Source organism: Apaloderma vittatum, unplaced genomic scaffold (genome assembly GCF_000703405.1).
Source record: "Apaloderma vittatum isolate BGI_N311 unplaced genomic scaffold, ASM70340v1 scaffold20344, whole genome shotgun sequence".
Classification (NCBI taxonomy): Eukaryota; Metazoa; Chordata; class Aves; order Trogoniformes; family Trogonidae; genus Apaloderma; species Apaloderma vittatum.
The window spans coordinates 7501-31623 of record NW_009713466.1 but is presented as its reverse complement, the minus strand read 5'-3'; the positions used below and the strand labels follow the sequence as shown (position 1 = coordinate 31623).

The 24123-nt window shown below is 37.3% G+C and overlaps 1 protein-coding gene across 1 annotated transcript in view; it reads left to right on the top strand.

Moving 5' to 3' along the window:
• The window catches only part of LOC104273169 (myocardial zonula adherens protein-like), a gene marked incomplete at both ends in the record, with an annotated part of 35880 nt that extends 12109 nt beyond the window's left edge, over positions 1-23771 (top strand). Inside the window, 8 exons of the mRNA XM_009868403.1 lie at positions 2262-2375; positions 3219-3371; positions 5921-6046; positions 6869-6997; positions 9097-9182; positions 11530-11635; positions 23172-23255; positions 23671-23771. Coding sequence (XP_009866705.1) covers positions 2262-2375; positions 3219-3371; positions 5921-6046; positions 6869-6997; positions 9097-9182; positions 11530-11635; positions 23172-23255; positions 23671-23771 — 899 coding nt within the window. The remainder of the gene's footprint in view (positions 1-2261; positions 2376-3218; positions 3372-5920; positions 6047-6868; positions 6998-9096; positions 9183-11529; positions 11636-23171; positions 23256-23670) is intronic.
• Between the last annotated feature and the right edge of the window lie 352 nt (positions 23772-24123).

Sequence of the window (24123 nt, the reverse complement as noted above, 5' to 3'; positions counted from 1 at the left end):
CCTGGGAACTCTTTTACTCTTTTTTTTTTTTTCTCTTCAACAAATTAGAAATAATTTCTGAAACCACTCCAGTTAATTGTTTTATATATACTTTCATTTGTTTATTTATTTATTTATTTTTCCATCGAGGAAGATAAAGTAGGACAGAGATACCTTTGCATATGGAAATTACTAATTGCCTGCTTCTTGGAAATAAAAGAATGATCTTGATAGCATTGTATGTCTGCATTGGTAATTAGTGGAGACGTTTGTACCAGTAAGCTGCCAGGTGAATTGAATAAATAGCTTACATAATTAGGAGTAATGTACAACTTGGTGTCATTTCAACAGACTTTGCTCTGTTTTACTGACTTTATTGTTTAAACAGTGTAGTAAAAGAAGTAGCAATATTCTTTAGTATTAAAATGCTTGGCAGTTCTAAAAATGACTTACCTTTTAGTTCTTAACTGAACCTTTCAATGGTCATTCAATGACCTCTCTCTCTTCTGACATGCTGCTTTAGCAATAAAAGTTGCTGTAGTCTGTAGAGATATCCTTCATATTAAATTGCTGAGTTCTTTGGTTCAAAAAATATCTCCCTGAAAACTTGCTGTGGATTTTATTTTCAGCATTGATTTTCACAGCCCTGGTTCAGGTGAAGTTTTGGCACTAAATATATCTTGACTTAAGGGACCGGGACCCTGACTTCTGCCCTTCTGCCATCCTCATTTGGAGGCTGTCAGTTCCTTGCATGCTGTATCGTGTATAAAGATCAGAACTTGCTGTTAAACTGGTACTTTTAATCTGTGACACCTAGTCTCCAAAAAAAAAACCAACAAAAAATCACCTTGACTTGAGAGGAGGATGGAGAGAAAACTAAATTTCTCTATAAACTGTCAGACCAGGAGAAATCCTGCAGAGTCTGAACATTTCTCTTTAGGGTTTCTGACCAGCTCGGACAGAATCTCCAGTTCTGCAGCAAATTAGCAGTTGATGAAGCACTCCCTCTGACATAAATGGAACATTATCAGGTTGGATTAAATGATCTCTAAAGTCCCTTCCAGCCTAGGCCATTCCTCTCTCTTAGTATTTTAGACTGCCCAAAAGAAAGCACAAGTGTTGTTCTACCTAACAATATATGTGGGGTTTTTGGTTGATTTGTTGGTTTTTGGTTTTGATTTTCCATGCCTCTCATCTTTCATGCAATTATTTGGGGATCCTGTTTAAAATCCTTTATATACTCTTTGCTTCAGCTTCAAATCACTATGTTTTTTTCCCATTAATTTCCAGAACTAGTTTTTGTTCATAAAATTTGTACTTCCAATATCCTGCCTTGGACAGTATGTTTTTTCACACAAGTTCTTATCTTGTAATTTTCTTAATCCATCCAAAGCATTTCTGCCTTTGTTTGTTTGGTTTTTTTGTGAGCACACATCTATATAGCGTTAAGAGTAACTACTCGGCTTCTGCTCCCTTTGACCTAATCTGTGTATGATTTGGTTACTAAATACTCATTGTTCTCCATATCAGTCCCTAGCTTTCTTATGATTTTATCGAGAAACAAATCTGGTCCATCTAAGAATGCGAGCTGGGCTGGCCTCCATTAGTAACATTTTTTTTCCTCTTTATTATTGATGGCTCATAATTATTTACACTGTTTGGGTTTTGGTCTCTTCTTAAATAACATCATTTGTGCCTTTCCTCCCCCACTCCACTCCAATTTCTAGGCATGTGTGTCTACCTAACAGAAGATGACAAATTTTGATACAGCTAAGCTCTCTGACTTCTCCTACCTACTTCGTATTGGTTCATCCTTAAGTCTTCTTGCTGTTGCTCTTTTACATACCTGATTAGTGAGTTCCCTCTTAATTAAGGCTATTCTATGCTTCACTCAAACCTTTCTAGATTTCTTTTTTTTTTCTTGCTGCCTTCTGCTTTTCACTCTGTGACTTTTTACAATCTGCCAACTCTGTGTGTAAACTTTCTGAATAGACATCTGCTAAGTGTCCTCTTGTCCCTTCAAAAAGAACAGCTTTTACGGTGATTACAGACTAGCAATAATCATAGATACTTGTGTCTTATTTCTGTTAGGTGATTTGAATTCTAAGGTTTTTTTGTTTGTTTCTGAGGTGAAAGAGCATGATTTGAGGCCTGTGTATTTTAAGCATCCTAGAACTGTGAAAATTAACTGTGGAGTCTTTCTCCTCTTTAGCTCCCTTTGAAAGAATAGGTAAACTTGATCATTATTCTATATAAAACTTTTTTTTTCTTTTCCTGCTTAGGTGACAAATGCTCATCAGGAATCCTTAGAGAATCATGTGCGAGTGCAGGCTGCAGCCTTAGATAGCTTTAGTGAAATGAACAGCTCCTTGACATCAGCATCAATAGACTTGCAGGTACATTTTAACAGCTGTTTCACAGCTGACAACTGCCTTTTCTGACATGGATTTAAAAGCATACCTAAAACATGGATGACAATCTAGATTCTAACACTAAACAAGTCCATAAAGTATTGCCTTGGATATCTAAGGCAGCTAATTTAGGAAACTAAGAAAAAAGTATTCTAACACCAGTGCTTTTAAAAACCTGTTAAAAATAGCGTACGGTAAAGAGAGACTGAGCTGCAGCAGACTAATGCCACTACTCGTGTCTATGAAATATCTAAGATGAAAATGTGATTTGTTCTGTATTGTGCAAAATGGTGCATCTGACTTATTCCTACCTTCACTGGTTAACAGAAATGAAAGTGGCATGTTTGGGTGCTAAACACTTGTGAGACTTTGCATACCTGTGAAATCTAGGGGGAAGAAGAAGGGGGAATGAATTTCCTGTTATAAAGACTTCCAAATTCCCATGTATCTAAGCTGTGCAGTTTAATGTTCCTACTCTTTTGTGTGGAACAGTTTTTCTCAGTTTAGTGCATTTAATATGTAAAGCATCATCCTTGGAGAAAAGGGAGATTGTTGCAAGCAGCATTCATGCTGAAATGTGTCCATGTTCCTTTCTTTTTTTAATAGTGTTCCAGGATTTAATGTCACTGAGTATATTCCTCATGGAAATACCTTTTAACAAACTAAACACAACATGAGCCATGATTTTAAATGTTAAAAACTTGCAAAAGTGTTCACAGTGCATTGATACATCGGGAAACTCTCAAATTCTGTCCTATAATCTTTTGCCTATATTAGTTCACCAAGTTATTTGTGATTTTTAATACATGGTTTGCCTCTTTCTTCTAGAAAACTCTAGTGGATGTTACATTGGAGAACACTGATATAAGGGAACAAATAAGGAATTTAAAACATACACATGAGCAATCTATGGAAAAGCTGAGAGAGAAGCAAAAGCAACTGGAAACGGCACAAATTGAAAATCAGTTACTGAAATTGAAGGTACGGTATATAAACTCCACTAAAAATATTGCAGAGCAAGGGCATTAGGAATATGTTAAATGGATTCCTTGGCCCTATTTGTAAAAGGTTCTTCATTCTTTGGGCCTTCATCATTCCCTAGAGCTGACATTTTCCTGTGAATCTCAGCTGGTAGCAGTCAGTTTTTCCATAACATGGGATTACCATTCAGGGGTATTGGCAGGTAAAGACTCAAACCATTAAATGGTTATTAGTGTCCTTTGCTGTAAGTAAAGGAATATTATAACTCTACATAGTGCTATAAGAATTTCTTGATGTTTGAATTTGTTTATTTGGTATTGCACAATTTTTAGTAGGTAATCTGTTAAGTCTTAGAAGCATATGGTCAGGAGATACATACTGTAACAGCAAGTGTCCTGGAAAGAGAATTAAACTATTTTGGAGAAATACAAGGAAATAAAATGCAAACTGGAAGGCTTTACATGCCAGAAAGCTCGACCATTTTCTTGACTCGTCTGCCAAATGTATTCCTTAAATCTCATTTAAAAGACAACAAAACAAAACAAAGCTATCAGGAAGAAAAAAGAGAGGGAAACCAATTAAAAAAAAGAAAGAAAAGCTGATGCAATTAAGATTTCAAAACAGAAATTTGAACTTCACTGTAATCTTAAGTACATGCACTAACAAGTCAGGAAAAGGTATGTCTGGTTCTAAGGGCAGAGAACTGCAGGTTAAGTCCCAGTTGAACCGAATGCTTAAGGACTTGCTTATCTTCAAGCATGTCAAGGTCTGCAGAGTACAGGTCCTGCCTTAATGAAGAAAAAGTTTAAATTTTGCCCTTCAAGTTGTGGCTTTATTACAAAATTAGTAAAGTAAGATACCTCATTGCTGTGTTTGAAAGTTAAACATAAAGTTGGGTATCGAAGATGCCAAGACATTTGGGATTTAGTTCCAGAGGTGATGATGATGTGGAATCTGGGAAGTTAGCAGTTGAAAAGCAGTAACTACTGTATGCCATGATTATTTTCTGGGTGGTAGAACACACCCACTTAGCTTATGAAGTAGGTTTGGTTTATTTATACAATCATAACAATAACTGAGTTTTGAGACGTTGCTTAAGAGCACTATAATAGATGCCCTGGTGCACGTACCTTTTTATGCTTGTTTTTCCTCTCCTCATTGCTCAAGCTATAAGCAAAGGAAAGATGGAGAGACAGTGCCAGAGATCGTATCCAGTTCGGTGTATCTTAAGGACTCTGTGTTTTGATTGCTGGCTTTTCCTAAATGATGTGATTCTCTTAGGCTTCCCGAGAAGTGCAAGGTTTCATGTTGTATGAAACTTAAGCCTTCTCCCTCTCCCAAAGTGCAGGTTACTACCTCTGCGCCAGTGTTGGTCTGGGTGAGGTGCCAAAGGGGGCAACTGCAGTAGTCGAGTCCTTCAGAGCTCAGTGCATTTACAAAGGATGAAGTACACTGTTGTTATCCTACAGGGTGGTAAACCAGCTTGTTCCCACCATGCAAGATAAGCACCAGAGTTTAATAAATCTTTGTATTGAAGTGGAAAAAACCAACCAAATCTCCAAACTCTTAATCATGAGAATCAAGGATTTTGTAACTGTGTAGCAATCAGCAGAGAACACTTGATTCTTCTCCCAGATGACAATATATTCCTCCTCTTCCTGACACTTTTATAGCACCCAGAACATTTCACTACAACCTTATCTGTTTTATAGCATCTCTAGTAAGAGAACTAAGTCCTGTACTAGCTATTCTACTTTTATGACAATTTACAGAGTAGATGGGTTTAAGCTGTGAATATCCTATCTGGTATTTAATCACTGAGGGTGTGGTTCAGTCAGCATTTTGAGCGAACAGAAGGGGGAAATCCTGTCTCTGAATTACCATTCCTGCCCTGTTCCCTGTAGCAGTAGTAAAGTTTCTGGTCGTGTGGTTAAGAATTAACCCTTCCACACCCTTAAGTATATGAATTTTAAGTTTGATTGTTCCATGATCTGCTTTGCTCCGTGGTTACCCTAGTTCTTGTGTCTACACAAAGAGCAGTATGTGAAAAAAAGCAAGAGAGAGGAGGGAGGGTACAGCTGTGTCTTCTAGTTAGCAACATATACTTAGGTCCAGCTTAAAGTAATTATGGCTTTGAATGTTCATGGTCATTTAGAAACAGGAGCTGAGTCTAGACCATCTCTAATCTGTGCTTTTGTAAGATGGAGGGAAACAGTATCTTTTCATGGGGAAGCAAACCAAGTGACTTGGAGGCTTTTATGGAAGGACTCATTAAGGAGGAATAGCCTGCTCTTGGATAAGCAGTGGTTAATTAAATTCAGAGAAGATGAAGCTTGATGAAGTGATAACTTCTCCAAATTCAAATTACTTGGATGCTGGCAGAGCATTGTAAATGATCTTGATGCAAATGAAAATCTGTTTCAGCAGTGTCAAATTTTTAACAGGGTGGAGCTGAAGTTCAATATGTTATTCTCACATCATGTCAGCTCTGTTTCTCCTGCTGCTAGCAGTGCTGTCCTGACTGATGCGTCAACTTTCCCCTCTCATAGGTGGAATCGTCACAGGAAGCCAATGCTGAAGTCATGAGAGAGATGACAAGAAAACTGTATAGTCAGTATGAGGAAAAAATGCGAGAAGAGGAGCAGAAACATAAAGCTGAGAAAGAAATTCTTCTAGTATGTATAGCCTGTCCGCAAGAGTGGAGCTTAGTTTGGGTGTTGTTTCTCAGTCATTTAATACTCCAAAGTTCATGTGTGTTCCTTCACTTCTGTCTCTGTGACTAGTCATGCCACAGTTACTATGTTTTTCAAGCTTTTGGAGTTGCAGGGCTAAGAAAAGAATGTGTTCAGACACAGTAATGGTAATGATAATGTAGATTTCAAAATCTGAAATGGAAAAAGATGAGGTTTTTAACTTCTGATTCTCTAAAAAAAAAAAGGAAGAAAATACAATGTCTTATTTTACAGATAGTTTAAGAAGGGAAGGGCGAACAACTTCACTGGCTGCTACTAGAGCAAGAATTCTTCCTGTCCCTTGGTTTCCCTCCACCTTCAAGTAAAACCTTTTTATAGGCACTTAGTTATTGCATTTTCTAACTGTTAAAGAGAAATTGAAAGTAAATACCTGAGTCTGTTTCTATTTATATTTCTCTATATGTGAGGAAAGTACAAAGCTGAATGTGGCAAACTTTGGTGTCTAAAATGCTATATTCTGCAATGGCACAGTTTTCTTAAGCTATTATTTCATAGCATCCTCAAAAGGGAAAACAAATATCTTAAGAAACGTGTAAAAGTTTTTCTCAGGTTTTTATAACAATGCTTTACAAATACTTAACCACATCAAAGTGCCCTGAATCTTTGATTCTGTGCGAATTCACGTTTAGGGTTACAACTCTTCTAGACTTCTGGGCAAGGTAGAGAAAAGCTTTGAGCTCTGCTTAAAAGCTATTATCCTGGCTCTGTGGATGTTAGTAAGACTGTAAATGTTCTTATTTGAAGGAGGAAACAAATCGTCTTCTGAAAGCTATTGAAGAGGCAAATAAGAAGATGCAGATTACAGAAACAAGCATACAGGAAAAAGACCAGAGAATTGGTGAGCTGGACCGGCTAATTGAACGCATGGAAGAGGTATGAGAGTTAGTTGATTGCTACGTTTAAAGGAAACATGGAAGTGCCTGGCGGAGTGGGGTTTTTAATTTTAATTTTTGTCTGCCACTCAGTACCCTGCTCAGTGACATACCATTTCTGTTTGCATCTCAATTATTATGTTCATATAAGTAAATGGATGTGGGCTGCCATGGAGACACTGTGATTAAGTGGTTCTCTATTTTTCTATTGGTCTTTACTGTCAAGGCTGCCTAAGATGTCAAAATTTATTTTGTAAATTAACTATTATTTTAGAGAAAGAGTTTAAAAAGACCATATAGTATTCCTTCAGAGTGCAAGGTCTCCTAAGCCTAATGAAGTAGAAGTCATAAATGATGCAAATTCTCTTAGGATCCATTAAAATGTGTTAGTTAGGAACAGACCTTCCTATTTAGCTATTAATAGTCCTGACTGGAATTTTATCTCCAGATTTCTCCACATGGGCATGAAATGCTAAACTAAAAGCTTCAGACTAAAATATTTCCAGGGGCTTTTGTGGGTGTGTAGCCATGACTTAATCTTTCATGCAGATAACTATTTTATTATGGCTCAGAATATTTTGAGAAGAAAAAATTATTTTTACTGCCTTTTAATCCAAAACTTAGGCTTTTCCTTTACAGCTAGCATTAAAAGCTTCTAATTACTTGTCTTCCTAGATAAATATTCCTTGCCAGAAAGTAACTGAGAGCAAGTTTATGACAATTTACTTTTAAAGCTCTGAAAGTAGAAATGCTTTGTGAGAGTTACCTCTTATGACACTGGCAGCACAACTGTAAAATAAGTTGCAGCAGTCTTTGCATTGCTTCCTTTTATTTCCTGCTTTTCCTTTTTCCCTTTTATCAAACTCAGATTAGTAATCAAATGATTATTATTTTAATGTATTGTTAAGCCCAAGAGTATTACAGTACCTCTCCTTGCTTAGTGCACTGCATCTGAATCTCATTTGTTGAGATACCCGAAAAAGCTTCGTATCTTCTGTCTCAAAAAGTTACAGTGAAATTTCCTCTTTGTTTTCTGGGATCTCTCACCTAACTGAGAATGACTGTTATTGTTTAGTCATTAGGCTGAATAGCATCACTCTAACTAGCCCTTCCTAAAGACATACTTTGGCATTTCTCTTTCCATTCCATCTATGCCTTGCTATCTAAAATAGAGAAGCAGAGAGCATCCCAGTAAGCGAAAGGAACACAATCTTCTGTTCTTACAAGTGAAGAGTTTTTTCACCAACTTCAGTATAGTAAATATTTGTTACTGAGAAAGAGTTGTGTAAGCAGTTTTGTTGCCTTGGCTGCTTAGTTTAGTGCTTTTGTATCGAGCCAGTTTTTGTTTAACACTTGCAAATTTATTAGTAGAATTAGTGATTACACAGATAAATCATTCAACTTAATATGCCCCTTTAGTAGCTCCACTAACTTCATCTGGGCTTCAGCCTACAACTTGTATTATGCAGCAAATAATGGATTGCAATATAATTCTTAAGTACAGGTGAGTTTCTTCATGTTGGTCGTTTAATTTGCTTTTATCTGGATGATACTTGCAGAGTAAAACTGAATGCCTCTTAAACCCCCAAGTGGATAGCAAACTCTTCCGTTGATTTGTGTTGACTCAGTCCCCAAGTCCTCATAGAACTTCATGAGCACTGTGCTGGTGGACACTTGGAAAATAAACAGGAATATTCTGGGGAAGGAAATAGAGCAATACCTCTTAACTCAGCCTTGGATTGAGAGATCTTTTTAGAGGGATAACATGGAAAATTTAACATTTATATGGTTAAATATTGTGATGACTCATCTTTTCATTCAAAAAAAGATCAGTTTCAAGTATAACTGTACTTCTTTGAATAGGAAGTGGAAAACTCAGATCTTATTGCCATGCATAGTGGGAATTTGATTTTATTATTATGCGTTCTGTGTTCCTTGGCTACAGGAAATGCATGAATTTTGCTTATTCAGTTTCTATTTTAATTTCATAAATGCAATTTGAATTGCAATGAAATTTGCATTTGAATTGCAATGAAATATGCTTTGTGAAGCCTTTACATTTTGACACATGGGAACTGAAGGATAATATTCCTTGTTTAGGAACGTCACCAGCTGCAAAAACAACTTGAACTAAATGAAATACAAATATCTGGAGCAAAATCTGAAAACAACTCTGACAGTGAAAGGTGAGATATGTCTTGTCTATGGAAGTTCTGATGTTGCTAGCAAACTTCAGGAATTGGTTTGTTTTTGAAGACACCTAAATTTTACTTCTTCTAGCTTTAAAGCTGCAGTCTGCTGGCATTTTTTTATTTACATATAAAATGACAAGAGGATTAACTTTTGCAACAAAAACCACTTCTATGCGTCTTTCTTGAAAAGTTGTTTGCACACATGCAGGGTTCAGATGGAACAAGTTGTTATGTATTTGTGGGTTGCATTGTTCTTAAATCTACATTCCTAAATTCAGTGCAGTATGTCCCTGACTAGTAATATTTTCGTTGTCTCTTTCTAGATGGCTCAACACAGTTTTAAAAGAAAAGACATTCTGTATCCTATATTAAGCTCTAGGACATCCCCTTTGGAAAGATGAACTCTTGAAGAGAGCAAGAGTTTTGCATATAACTGCCAGAGGTGTCTTTTTTGTATGAAAGAGGGAAAGCAGAGAATATAATTGAGGCTAGGAGGACCAGATCTACCCATGAAGTGCACATTAACATATACACATGAACGAAATGAAGGTGTGGGAGCAAGCTATCCTGTAGCATTACAGTGCAGAAATAAGCAATGCAGTTATTTGGGGAAAGTGAGGGTGATATTACTGGCAGTAAGATCTCTGTGAATGATTGTTCTAGAAAGCTTAAGGCTTAGAATAAAGATCTAGCAGTGTGGTAGCACCTGGATGTGCTATTTCTGCCCACAGGTGGCATATGCATCCATTACTACGTCTTTGAGACTGACAGAACTCTGTGACCAGGCAAAAGGAAGCTTCAGCCAAAGGCAAAAGTTCAAGAAAAATCTATCCAGCACTGAAACAGCAAAACTGCCCTTGGAGTGAAAGTTGCATCTGCCACTCAAAGACACTACTTGAGTGGGTAAAGATGAATTATAAAGAGACACTGAATAATTGTACTTTATTACTACCTGCATTTCCATGGAACCCTGAAATTGAGTTCTAAGGTTTTGGCATTCTGCTGTTGTGTAGGAAGCATAAATGCAAAAGGAGGTCCCTGCTGAGATCATCTCACTGCCTAGTTGCATTGATCTGTGACCAGCTTATCCAGTTTCAATGTAATAACAGCTTTTCACAGCAATGAATCTGCATTAAGGTGCTGGTCTGTTCTTATATTCTCTTTTCCTGTCTGTACCTGACCAGACACTTAAGCCTGACCTGAGGAAAGATGTCCCGTTGCTTCATTGCTATCAGTGCTTAAAAGTCTGAATCTTTCCATGAGAGACCAAATATGTGTTACAATTTCAGCCAAAATGTAAATTGCAGTATTGTGAGACCTTAATATGCAGGACTGAAAAACCTGCAGCAATGCCCTGATTTTTTTGAGTCCTGTCAAAGTGCTGCAGCTACAGTTCTGCAGAGTACTTAACTGTTAATAGAGACTCTTTCTTGGAGGGGAACAGCATACAATTCAGTCGTTCACTGGAATCGTCATACAGCTTGCCATCTGCTGCTTTGTCTTAGAATGGTTGTTCTATTTGCAGCTTTGACAGTTTCTTCTGCTGTGCATAGAGCAAGATGAAAAAAAGTCTTTTTGTTTTTGATTCCCGCCCTCCCCTTCTCAAACTCTGTCCAGTCCTGAACCTAGGAGTGCAGTTTATTTTGGAAGCAAGCAATTGCTTTCTTTGCAGAATTTCAAGACTGTACATTCAGACAAAAACAGAGGATCCCATGGTCAGCATACCTAAAACTTACTAAAATGCTTCCCACTTCTTTGCATATTTTAAAACTACTCTTCTGGCAAGCTTGTGGCAGCAGTTCTGTGGCCGTTCACTTTCTGTTTTACACAGTTAATACTACTCTAGTTAGCATTCTGCTACTGTTGGCAACTATGCCAAATCCTTGACTCAAGGCTTACCTTGAGGAGGAGAGCTTTTAAAAGAGCACCAGCAGATATGCTTCCTGGCTTTTCTTTAGTATGTGTTTCCAAAAAGTTTGCAGGTGGTAAGATGGGATAAATGTATCTTTCTGATGATAAAGACCTAGTTGTTTAAATGCCCTTCACTTCAAGGAAAAACAGACATCTTAAGGAGATGAGCTTTGTCACATTGTTTAATTGTCAGCACATCAGGCTCTGAGTAAGCATGCCAGTATGCAAGTCAAAGGTGAGTTAACTTGGGTGGAGACACTTCAACTAAGACTACTATTAAAATGTACTTTGGACAAATTGACATCTGTCAGTGGAGTTTGACTTGCCTACCTTTTGACCTAGTCTTCCTGATTTATGGTGGGATTGTTCTTGTTTTGGTTATACTACATAGCTCCCCACATATATGCTTAATTCTTCCGTGTTTTGCTAGGTCACAGCATCTGGAAGAGGTAGCAGCTAGCCTAAGAGAGAGAATCAAACATCTGGATGATATGGTCCACTGCCAACAGAAGAAAGTCAAGCACATGGTTGAGGAGGTGAGATCTCGTAAAACAATTCTGAGTCTTTTGGGAACACTTGAGTCTTTTAGTAGATAGTCCAAAGAGAGCTCTGTTCTGTGTGCAATTTCCTTATGCCACCTTAATTAAAAACACAAGATGAGTTAAGCATCTGGAGCTAGTGAAGCAGAAAGACTAGGTGAAAGCAGTTTAATCCAGTGGCTGTGGGGTTATATACTGTGATCTTTAGACCAACCCTAAGTCTGGAACTCCTCATGGTAGTTCAGGAAATACAACATACAGCTTGCAAATTAATTTGAAGCATTCAGAGGGTAACTGCAGAAACGATGCAGACTAGTCATTAGGGCTCTCCTTTCTGTACAGAAGTGGAGAGTAAAAACTTCTTTTGAATTTTTTTTTTTTTTTGCTATGATTCCTCACAGAAACAGGCAGGCAAACACAGTTTTTCACCATTCATATTTTTCATCCTGATTTATATTAAATCATCTTGGTATATTATTCTAGCTGATACAATTTCCTGTAAAATTTTAAGTGGCTTTCTGCTGGGAAGCTGCTTTGAGTTACAAGCTGCCTATAAGCCAAGAAACTGTTTAGCAGTCAGAAAGCTGTGATTGTAAACATTTCTGTTTCTCTAAGTGGGTGAACGAATTACATGGGAAATAGGTAAATTAAGTTTAAAATGGAGCTTTACAAAGCAAACTGACAGCACAATTACATGAAGCCTGGCTATTGTACAGAGGACAAACAATCATGAAATATCTTTTTTTGGTGTTTGGACATCACACATTCACAAATCAGATGTCTGGAAACCATTCTAACTTCAGGTATTCTTTCTGCATTCACAATATGCTATTATAGGATTTCTGATTAGACATGGGATTTTTCCATTATCTATTTTGTTTTATAAGATTCTGTAATCCTGCTGTATTATCAGATGTGTGATACTTTGCTACAGAGGGATGCAAAAATATCTATCTCTTTGCATTAAAATTCTTCTGTCATATCACCAGTGTGTAGAAGACTGATAAAAAGTCTTGAGGTTTTGTTTCTAGTTCAGCTTGCCATTTTCACCATTTTCAAGCATCATAGCAGGTGGTCTAAAACTGAGCTAACAATCTTTGTGCCATGGTATTCTGTTAAGGAAAACTTCTCCAATCAAATAATGCAGTCCATTAATTGGATGGGAACAACTATTTAATTTTTGTAAACCAACCGTCATATGATGAGCTTTTTATTGTTCTAACCAAAAGTTCTAAAAGACATGTCACTTTGAGATGCATGTGGCAGCCTAGGTGATTCTAAACTCTTCACTTTATTACTAAATATATTTTGAACTGCTCGGTGTAACTTGACCTCTAGTGGGCTGCTTTGATATAACAAATACATTTATATCCATGGTGTATTTTTGGCAAAAACATGTATAAAGTTTGGACCAATTATCATTATTTTGTAAACATTGGGTTTAATAGGTGAGTTTAGCTTGGTGATTTCTTGTGATGTTTCTCTGCTGGTGCCTTCATATATACAAAAAGCCCTTCTAGAACTTTTGGTTATCCTATTTAACAAGTAAAATGTTAGGTGACCAACCCACTACCTAACTGTCAAATATATCTACTTTCCATGGGTGTCTGACTACCTGCTTTTCAAAATAAATTAGATCTCTCTATAAATCATTGACTGCCATGTGGGGAATGTATTTTTGCTCCCTCCTTTAGTCCTTGTGTGTTTTAATTTTTCTTTTAGCTCAGTTTCCTTGAGCACTGCCTTAACGCTTGTAACTCCAATCTGTATTTTCACTAGTGAGCTTACTAAAGACCGCTGTAACAGAGGTTTGATCAAGTCAGATGGTATCAAACACATTAGGGACTAAGCTTTTATTAAAAAAATTGTTTTATCCATGGCTTTTGTTTGCACTGTGTTTGAGGAAATATCTGTGATATAGTTGGCATGCACTGTTTTAAACTGGGTGCCTTTAATTCAAGGTCTAAAAATACAGCCTTAATAATACTGAGAAGAGTAACTGCCTACCATGGAGGAAGATGGAAAAGCATTGTAGATGTGTATGCCTTGAGTTTTTCATGTATTTTTCATGATTTTGTGCTCTCCTCTACATAAATATTAGAAAAGTATTTTTAGGCTCCCTTTAAGCAACACTTACTATCTATGCCATAGAAGCTTAGAAATCAGTAGCAAACATAATTCTTAAAAGGTAGGCTGTTGAAAAGAAATGCTATCTGAAGAGTCTTTTCTGGAGTGAAGTTAAAAACTAGCAAGAAGCAGCACTACATATACTTTGTAGAATAAATAGGGAAAATTTTGTAGTTGTGCTACTATTTAAGTCCCGGAAAACATCTTCATTGGGGTATATTTGAATGCACATCCTCTCTACATTAAATTTAACTGAATGCAGAATGTCATGGCTAGGAATGTCTAGAAAAGTGTCATGAAAACCTGCCATGTTACTCATTATTGCAATACTTTCATGGCTGGTATTTGTAAAATAGTGTTCCATCTTAGAGTTTATGAGGTTATTGTAATGATCAATAAATTGTGTTTAAATAATATAATTGAGAAAGAATGATCAAAGCAGCTAGAAAGCCTGCTTTCTGAAACTCTTGGCTTCTCTTGCCTGAGAATAGCCTGAGAACAGGCTAACCTGGAATACTCAGAAGAGAAGTGAAAGAAAGTAAATAGTCAAAACTATCAGAAGTGCTTTTGTTAGAAGCTGAAACAAAGCTACTGTATGAAATAGGTGAGAGTGGTGGCTAAAGCCTATGTTGCTTCACTACAGGATGAACTTTAATTAGTATTAATCTCAGTATACTTGGGACACGGATCTGAAGTATAACTGAAGAGTTCATTTTTCCAGTGTAAACCACAACAGGTTTATGCTGCTATCATCTCCAATTTAGACCAAGTGCAGCTACTGAAATTAACATCGTTTCAAAGGGGCGCTGAACAAACAAATATGCTTCTTCAGACTCATAGAGAACTGTCAAAATTGAGCAAGTACTGAAATGAATCTTCTGACTGAAAAATCTCAAAGTAGATTGTTCTTCAGGCCTTTTTAGGGAAATAGGATGAATCATTTGCAAGTGACAGATGCAGGGCATTGTGTGAAAGAACAGCAAGGAGTCGGGAGGAAATGAAAGAAACTTTGCAATGAAGTTTTGTGATGCAATAGGCATCTGTAACACCTCCAGTGCTGTTTAGATGGCATTAAAAATGTGTTAGGAGGCTGTGGTCAGTCCCAGTCTAGGTATTCATGAAAGGGGTTGCTGGCAAAGAAGCACCAAATGTAGGAGGCCATGGAGGAAAAGAGTGTTAAAGCCTTTCTTTCCACAGGACCATCTTGTTGGTACTGAATGCTGTAGATCTGTAAGCTGTGGAATTGAGGCCAGGCAGAGAAGGACGATCACAGTTCAGTGTGTTTATACTCCTTAGCAAAGAAATCATCTGCTTCTAATATTTCTTTTTCCTATGAAAATAAGTCCTTCCATCTCAGGCATCAATAGAACCTTTTTCAACTTGACCTAGTCAGACCAGTCATAAATCAAATAGGAGCATGGAAAATAACTTTCAGAAGAAAATAAATGGAAGAAATAAAATGGAATTTTGCTGGAATTGGTGACCTTCAACATCTTGGTGTGTTAGATCCCACGCACACTCATTTTTCAGCCTCATAGGGATTCTCTGCTGTCAGAGCCAAGATCATAGCCCATGAGAACACCAGCTGGGCAGAAAGTTATCCTGCATAGTCTAAAAGCCTCATGTTCTCATTAGAGGGAGACTGCAGATGATTTAAGGCTGAAAGATTTATCCCTGTGTTGAACTTGTTTGTTAAATAAATGCATTTGTTCCCAGCTTAGTGCAGTACATTTTACATGAAGTGCTGGCAGTTTAAGCTGCAGGGCCTGCCTCTGGCAGGTGTTTAGAAACCCAGCCCTTTTCTCATACTATCTGTTCATATCACGCTTTCAAAAAAAGAGTGAGAAGAGACAGATGGCCAGAGTGGGTCACCCAGAGCTCAGTGGTGAAATCGGTGAAGCTTTTTTTTTTTTTTTTCCAGTAAGCTGATACGACTGGGCAATGAGAGACTTTCAAAGACAATCCAGGAAAAAGACAGTTCAATAAAAGGAAGAAATTGCGGGGAGACTCACAGCATGAGAGGTGGGAGCATGCAGAGTTCGAGCCCTTCCACTAAGGGAAGGGCGTAGAGATCACAGAATGTCAGGGGTTGGAAGGGACCTCAAAAGATCATCTAGTCCAACCCCCCCTGCCAGAGCAGGATCACCTACAGTAGGTCCCACAGGAACGCGTCCAGATGGATTTTGAATGTCTCCAGAGAAGGAGACTCTATAACCTCCCTGGGCAGATGGAACTGGGCAGGCAGATGCAGGCACAGAAGCGTGATGGGGAGGGCCTGGGAAGCTGCTACCACACTATTTCTTTCAGGGTTGAAATGGCTATTGTTCTATGAGAGGAGTGCAAGTTTGTCTTCTAAGTTATCTATTCAGTATGGTCAATCAGTTTATCCTGACTGTGCCAGTGTAGGAGTTAGGAGAGAGTTTCTTGTAAAGATGAAGCTAAAAGTCTTCAAATGAAATACTTTTGTTGCTGATTTAAAATAAATGTTTTGTATTTCCTGGCTTGATCTCGATTTCAAACCTGGAGAGATGTAGAAAGTTTAAGTTTTGATACTTGTGCAATGGACATTGAAATGGATTGCAGTTTCGTGGCATAATAAGCTTATTCTGTATGTAATATTGTTTCATTGTTGAGAAGCAGGAGAGGGAAGGAAATTGTTTGCATTTTATAAGGGAGGTGAGCGTGTTGATGTAGCTTTAGGGAGCTATTCTGAATGGGCCTGAGAAAAGAAAAAGATATTTGATTCAATGTGAAGAAATTATCTACAGAACTCAGATTTCACATGAAATTCCCCTAACTACTGAATTGAACTGTCTCTAGGTCATGGCCCATGAGCTGTTCTCAAGTTTTAGTCTCAGATTCGTTGGATAACAAATGGTGACCAAACACCATGGAGAAGCTGTATCCTCTTCTGTTGTGGAAGATACTTGCATGAAAGGACAAAGTGCTAATGAACAAATGATATTCCAGATACAGAAGATACTTTGTATTGCACAAATGGGGAATAAAGAAGAAATTTTTACACCAAAGACTTAATAACCAGCTGAAAACTTCTGTATCAAGATACTAGAGTTCCAGATATATAGAAAAATATCCCAGTTTTAATATGGAAGTACAGTTTCAATTTTAGGTCAAGTAAAAGAAGCCATACAGAAGTAGAGAGGATGAGAAGATGGAATTGATAGCCATGGACAGGTGCCAAATTGTTATGAACCAGAATCTGTATTGCATAGTACCTACAGTAAAAGCAAAACAACAACAAATGTAGAGAGAGAAACCCACCTTGGGAGCTTGGAGGAAGAAGATAATGGCAGAACATAAATAACTCACCACCCCCCAGTTCAAGTGCTTGACATGCCTCGGTGGACTTGAGCAATGCAGTATGTTGCTTATCTGTTGGCAGAAGTAGACTCACTGCTGGTATTTGGTGAGAGTGTTTACGCATGCAGAGCATCAGCGCTTTCAGCTGGGAATTGCCTGGCCATGTTATTAATTAGAAAACTTGCCCATTACTAAGGTAGCTCTTAATAAGATATGTTGAACTGTTAGACAAAGTGCCAATGTTGCTAACTCACTGGGACATCTAGGCCCTGTGGGCCTGCTTTAGCAATAGGTGTACATCAAAGACTGGTGTAATGTGTTCATACAGCTTGTTAGTTTAGGAAGGTCTCTAAGCTGGTGCATTAAGTTAAATCAATCGGTTGTTACTTTTTCTTTAAATATGAGGTTTAAAATTTGAAAAAATTATTGAGGGTTCGCTTTAGTGATTTAAGGAGGATTAAAAGACAAGGATGCTCATTCCTATCTACTGTATTATTTTCCTTGAAAAAATTCCAACAATTCTGTCTAGCCTCTGATAAATACCGCTGAAATGGTATTCCAGTGAAATACTGGACTGAGTAAAATCTGATCTTCCTTACACAGCGATTAGCTCTGAGAGTTCAGGCTGATGTTGCAATGTCTTGTTTTGTATCATAGAGTATGTGTTTGTCCTGTGTTTAGTCATGTTTGTAACCTGTTTGTTCTTGTCTCTGTATCAGTGTTACAGATGCCCAATTCGTTATGGTAGATGAATAAGGAAAATACACAATACTTGAACAATATATAATACTTAAATATGTTAACACTGTCACATACTGTTAAATATTTTAAACTAATACGTGATAATATCAAGTGGTAAATGTTGACTGAGTTTACCTAGCAACTGGATCTGTTCCAGTCCAATAGATCACTATATTTCAAGCCTTCGGGAATGTGTCTGAGCACACAGGATAAAATAAAGTTTCTATTTCAGACTTTCTTTATAAAGACTCTACAACCAGACATAACTTTCATATTCTTTAAAGATGCTTTTTCCTTTTGCTTTGTAATTCTGTCTGCTTCCTTTCTAATATCGCTATACACATGTCCAGCATTTCTTTAGAGACTCTTTCCTTTAGGTCTTGCAATTCTCTTGACTGCTGCTCTTAGGTATTCTGTCCATGAGATTAATGCTGCTGACTCGTGCATCTATCTTTCCATCTTACTGAAGCCAAGTTTAGTTTCTTGGTGGAGCAAGAGAAATTCAGATGTGTAGCTCTTCCTAGAAAGCAGTTACACAGTCCATTCAAGTAGGATGACAATTTTGTTTGATATTTGAGGAGACATATTGGAGTCTATAAGGTGCAGTAGTGAGAAAGAAGTGGATCTTCGTTGATGGGATGGACAAGAAGAATTGAATTTTCTGAGAGTTGCTACAAGATAAGATGACAGTTTAGATGTTGAGGGAGTTTGAGAGAAATGACCTGAAGTTTTCAGGAGGAGGCAAAACCATAGAGGTAATAACAGCAATAGAACCAAATCAAGGAAAAGAGAGCTTGAAAAGAAGTGCTGTGGCCATATTAACCCTGAGCCAGTGGATAAATTCAGGATGACTCACATTGCATGTTGGGCCTTAATGTAAAAAGATATTGCTGTGTAGGTTCCTAGTTTTGTTTGCTAAATGGGGATGTGGAGGTTGGAGAAATACTGATAGAAACGTGGAGGGAAAAGAACGTCTAGTCAGTCTAAGAGTGCAAGTCAGGTCAAGGGGTAAGTGCTATGGGAATTCTACCTGGGAATTTCTAGGGAAGGTTGGAAGAGAGGCTGAATGTACCTGAATAGGGCTTGTAAAAGATAATGGAAAAATGTGAGAGGGTAATTGTGCGAAAGCCAGTTTTGGGAGCAAGTTACGAAGCTGGCAGTGAGCTGAAATGCTCAAGTCTGCAGACACAGCAAGGATGAGGTAGAATAGGCCTTGGGCATTGAGCAAAGACAATGTAGGAACATCTTGGTGATAATTCTGTCCTACAGTCAGTCCAAAAATGACTCTGACCCAAAAGTCAGTCCATGGAAGTTGACAGTCTTTGGCATGCACTGATCTGTTTCTGACCCTCGACTATTCTAGCCACCATTTGGGCTCTCAGTTCAGTATTGTACTTGACCTGTCTTGCTTCTCCTCTCCTTCTCCGTACCTTATCTTCAACTAGAAGTCAAAATCTATTGTTTCATCACCTGCTGGTTGTTCTCTTGCTTTATGCAACCCCTTGAAAGAAAGAAAATCTTGGGACTTGGGTTTGTGCAATACGAGTTTATGCTGCTGTAAGTATTATCTTATTTTAGTTTGCCGTAACTAACATTGTAACAGAAAAATTCTAAATGATGTTAAGTGAGAAGGCAACCATTTTAAGTGCTTTTAACCAATATCAGCATTATGATCAAGTGTTCTTGTTACGTTCATCTCTCAAAGGAAACTATCACCTTTACTATAAGCAATGTGGCATATAAATGTATGAATTGAGTTTGCATTTTATTTAATATTGTAATATATTCTCCCTAAAGTTATTCCTGTTTCCTGTGACATATCTCCTCAAGGGTTAATCAAATCAGGTTTGCTCCCTCCTGGTGCTAATGGCTTAAGATGATATGTACTCAAATCTTTATTGAGTGAATAAACTTTTTGATAGTAAACTACTCCAGTGAGATGTGTCGTCTCTGTCAGGCCTGTGGGGCAGCTTAAAACTGTGTCATAACTTAAGAAGTTGTTTCAGCCCTTGGACTGCAGTAGCTGCTGAGACAACTCGTTGGTCAAGTACAGGTGCCCTGCTACGTTCTGGCCCTGCTTATGTATGGTTCAATCTGCCAGTCCTTAGAGGATTCTTGCCAGAAGAAAAACAAAACAAAAGGTAAAAGCAGTAACATTCCTGCCAAACTACAGAATGTCTTTTCTGGAGTTCAGGTTTGTGTTTGGGAAGAAGGGGAAGCTGTTTGCTGAGGTCTTTGTATTCTCTGTTACATTTTTTTAAGGTGCCCATGCTCATTCTTGCTTTCAGACTGCTCTAATAGTTTATCTTTTCTGAGGCAAAATTTATTGACGAGACTCAAGCTGTTGAACTAGTGAAGATATAGCTTAGTCATACTTTTACATAAAGTTGTAGTTAAATCTGAAGATCAAATTATATTATTTGATTTTCCCCAAATGCTGCAAGCTTTCTGTTTCTGTGATTTGAAAACTGAAATGTTAATAGCTTTAGATGATATGGATAGTTTTTACTGCAAGTTAAAAGAGGAAAAAAAAAGAAAAGGACATACCTGATATTAAGAAAGATGGATGATGATAGCACTCATATATTCTGTAACTGTTCAGCTGAAAATGTTTACTGTATGGAATTTACATTTTAACATTTCCAGATAGTAACTCATGGTTGTGTCAATGAGATGTGATAACCAAAGATCAGGGAGACTAAATTAAAGTTGAGCTGATTTTAGAAATTCTAAGTTAGGTATTTGTGTTGCTTCATTTTTTTTTTTCATACTTCTGTACATTTTGGTTGAAATGTTTTATAATACCTAGCAGTAAATTATTGGGAGTGTGATAAGTATTACTGTTGTTTTGATTATTGTACCTTTGAGTATTTTGTCATTCTCTTTTAGCAGAATGTGAATATTTCTACTAATAATTGTTTCCAGACAAGCTGAAAATTTCAAAAAGGTGGTGTTGAAGGGATTTGTTAATGTTCTTTCACAAAACTGTTTTTAGATCGAGAGTTTAAAAGTGACTGGTGAGAGTGCACAGAAAATTTGACACAAATGTTTAGAAGTGGTCTTTCTTGCACATCAGTGTAACATAATCACTGCTAAGAAAAATTAATATATTCTGAGCTTTCTTTGATTTCAGTTTGGCTGTTCTACAAAATGAATTTATGTTAGCAAAAATCCACTAAATTTTTTTACTAACATCTACTTTTTACTTTTTTCCTTAAAATTCTGTCCTGCCAATCAATAACCTGGTGAAATAAAACTACCTCACTTAATAGGAAGTTTTATAGAAAATACCTATTTTCTTATTATGCATAGGTATTTTTAAATTTTTCTTGTGAAAAATAAAGCTATAGTCATAGATCTGGGTTTTCTTCATTGTTGGCATATTGCCCAAAAATGTGAAATAATGTGCAGGATACGCTTTCTAGTGCTGTAATGGCAGTTTGAGTGTCTTTCTTTGCTCATCTTACAGCTTTAAGGTGGGCACTTTTTTATATACACAGTAATGAAAACTTTACTAAAAGCAGTACCTGGCAGACTGGCATTCCATTTGTGACGTGGAACATCTGTTTTACAGTTTACTCCTCATTCTACTTTCAGGCTTAAGATAAGAAACTTTCTGTATCTTTAATGAATTGTGGAGATGATTGCCTTATATAGTTGGTAAAGCAGAATTTGTTCGTTAAGTTCTGTCCACTTCAAGACATTTGGTGTGGAGCAGGGAGAGGGGCTTAGCTAATGATGATGCAGTCCCTCAGCAGAGACACGTTCCTGTGGACTTAACAGGGGAAAAATAGGATTTTTCCCTTTCGTGTCATCTGACCTGAAATGGCTTGTTCAAGAAAGGGGGATTGAAATTTAATTGGAAAAATTACTGATCTGACACTACTTAACACTGAGAGGGAAAAAAAAAAAGTACCAACTGCTATCAGCTTTCATTGCTGTTGCTGTAGGACAAGACTTGTGTGAGCACAGTAGGGAAATCTGTCTTGTCCCAGTTCCTACCTGCACACCAGCATGAGGCAAAATCCCTTTTTTTCCCTCAAACTGATCTTTCAGCACACTTCTGAAATAAATAGTTTTGACACTTGTTCCTGCACCTGAAGTAGACTAACTACAGATACAGAAAGCACCTTGTCCTCTGTGCTTTTCAAGTTGTGTGTGCCTGCAGCTGTCTATGAGTAACAACCTGCACTGCCTCCTGGGGAAGCAGTAACAACTGAAGTTGTTAGAATCATAGAATCATAGAATGGCCTAGGCTGGAAGGGACCTTAGAGATCATCTAGTCCAACCTCCCTGTCATGGGCAGGGACGCCACCTCTCGACTAGACCAGGCAACATATGGGGACCGAGCGGGAATAGCCAGCTATTGGTTTGGTTTCTTCTTGTTAATAGCCGCTATTTTAGTAGGTGTAGTCAGCAGAGATTGAGAGAGAAGTGACTTTTCCTTTGGCCCAAGGAGAAAATTGAGTTTGTTTGCACAAGATGCTGTTGTCTCCTAAATGTGGTCACCTGGCCCAGTCAACAGGTCTCTTAGACTATTGCTGAGAACAGCAATACACCTCACACAGCAAATCTTGCTTTGAGCAAAGGGTTCAGAAGAACGGAAAAGGAAAAGTGTGGCTTTAGGAGCTTTAGTAAGCTATTTCCATGCAATCAGAACAGCTTTGAGCCAGCAGCAAGGGACTGGTATGAAAACTGGGTCTTACTCAGTTTCTCTGGTCATACCTGCTTCTGCTGGTAGGAGGGAAAGATTTAAAGTTCTTGTGGTATGGCTCTATGGCCAGCAGAAACCCCAGAATATAAGGAAGATTGTCTTCTCTTCCATATAGAACAGTACTAAGATGCAGTTCTTCCACTGGGACTAACTTTATTTACAAACATTCATGAAAGTTAAAATAACTTCTTTCCATTCCCTGGGTATAAAATGAAAATGCGCTTTTTTTCTCAGGAGTGTGCAAGGAAATAACTCAACAAAGACCTTCAAGCAATTAGCAAATGTGCAACATATTTTTGAGTATAGTTAGAATTGAGCAGAGCAAAGGCCTTTGAGTCAAAGATTGAGTTTTCCCGAGTTTGCCTTGTTACGTGACAGTGTTGGAGTTTCCATTCTTTCCAGAAAAATACTAATTCTTAAAAGCCATGTTAGTGTATGTGCATCCTCTTTATACGAACAATCCTAACTGTAGGGGATGATAGCTAATCCATGAATTCAAGCAGTTTGTGAATATGTATAGACATTCAGCAGTTGGTGAATAATATTAACATGTTTTCTTCCTGTGGTATCTAGGTCTTTTTCCTCCTTTTCCCACCCCCGTTAGACTAAATGTTTTATTTTGCCTCACAGATTGAAATGCTAAGGAAGAAAGTAAAAGAAAAGGAATTATTTATAATACAGCTTTTAGAAAAAATCTCTTTCTTAGAATGTGAGGTAAGGCATTACCTTTTATATTTATATTATTATTAATATTTTATGAAATCAAATAAAATCTGAACCAGTGTCACCTGATGTTATCTGGATGCACATTTACTATATGTATTTGCTGTTCTTTAGTATGAAAATTATTTATTATGCCAGTCACATGAGGAATGTATGTAATACACTATCTCAATATTCATGCTAAGTTTCTTAACATACAATTTTATAACAGTATTATAATTGCTTAAAACACAAGCTTCTGAATATCACTTGGTTAACTTTATTTTTTCCCCAAATTCCTTTATTTTCTCCATACCTACTTTTACATTATTTCTTGTAAGGATATGCCAATATGCAATTTTATTTCCATGTTTAATTAACATAATCTAAATAAAAGAAACTTGTGATGAAACTTACTGTTTTCCAGAATAAAGAATTACAAGATAAATTGGACTACTTAATGGAAAACCAACCAAAGACCAATATAGAAACCAGAGATACCGGTGTAGAATGTGATCTTCCATACAGGTATTTACTTTTTCTGCTCGTTCATAGGAAAATTCTTCATAATGGCCCAAATTCTATATGAGTAAACTATTGCTCTAATAAACTGTTAGAGTGGATTATGGAGTTGTGGAAAATTTTCGTAAGTTTAGAAAAGCACATCTACTAGGTGTACTGTAGTCTTACAGAGAAAGATTTTTTTTTTTTTTTTAAAGGTGCAAACATATTGCAAAACCTTGCAGAGTACTTATTTACTATAACATGATTTAAGCAGCGAGTAGGACTAGAAGTCAAGAGATCTGAATTTAGGAAATATGGGAAATATTGATGAAACATGCCTGCTGCCAGCGCAGCAGAAGGTAATGGCCAGCTCTGC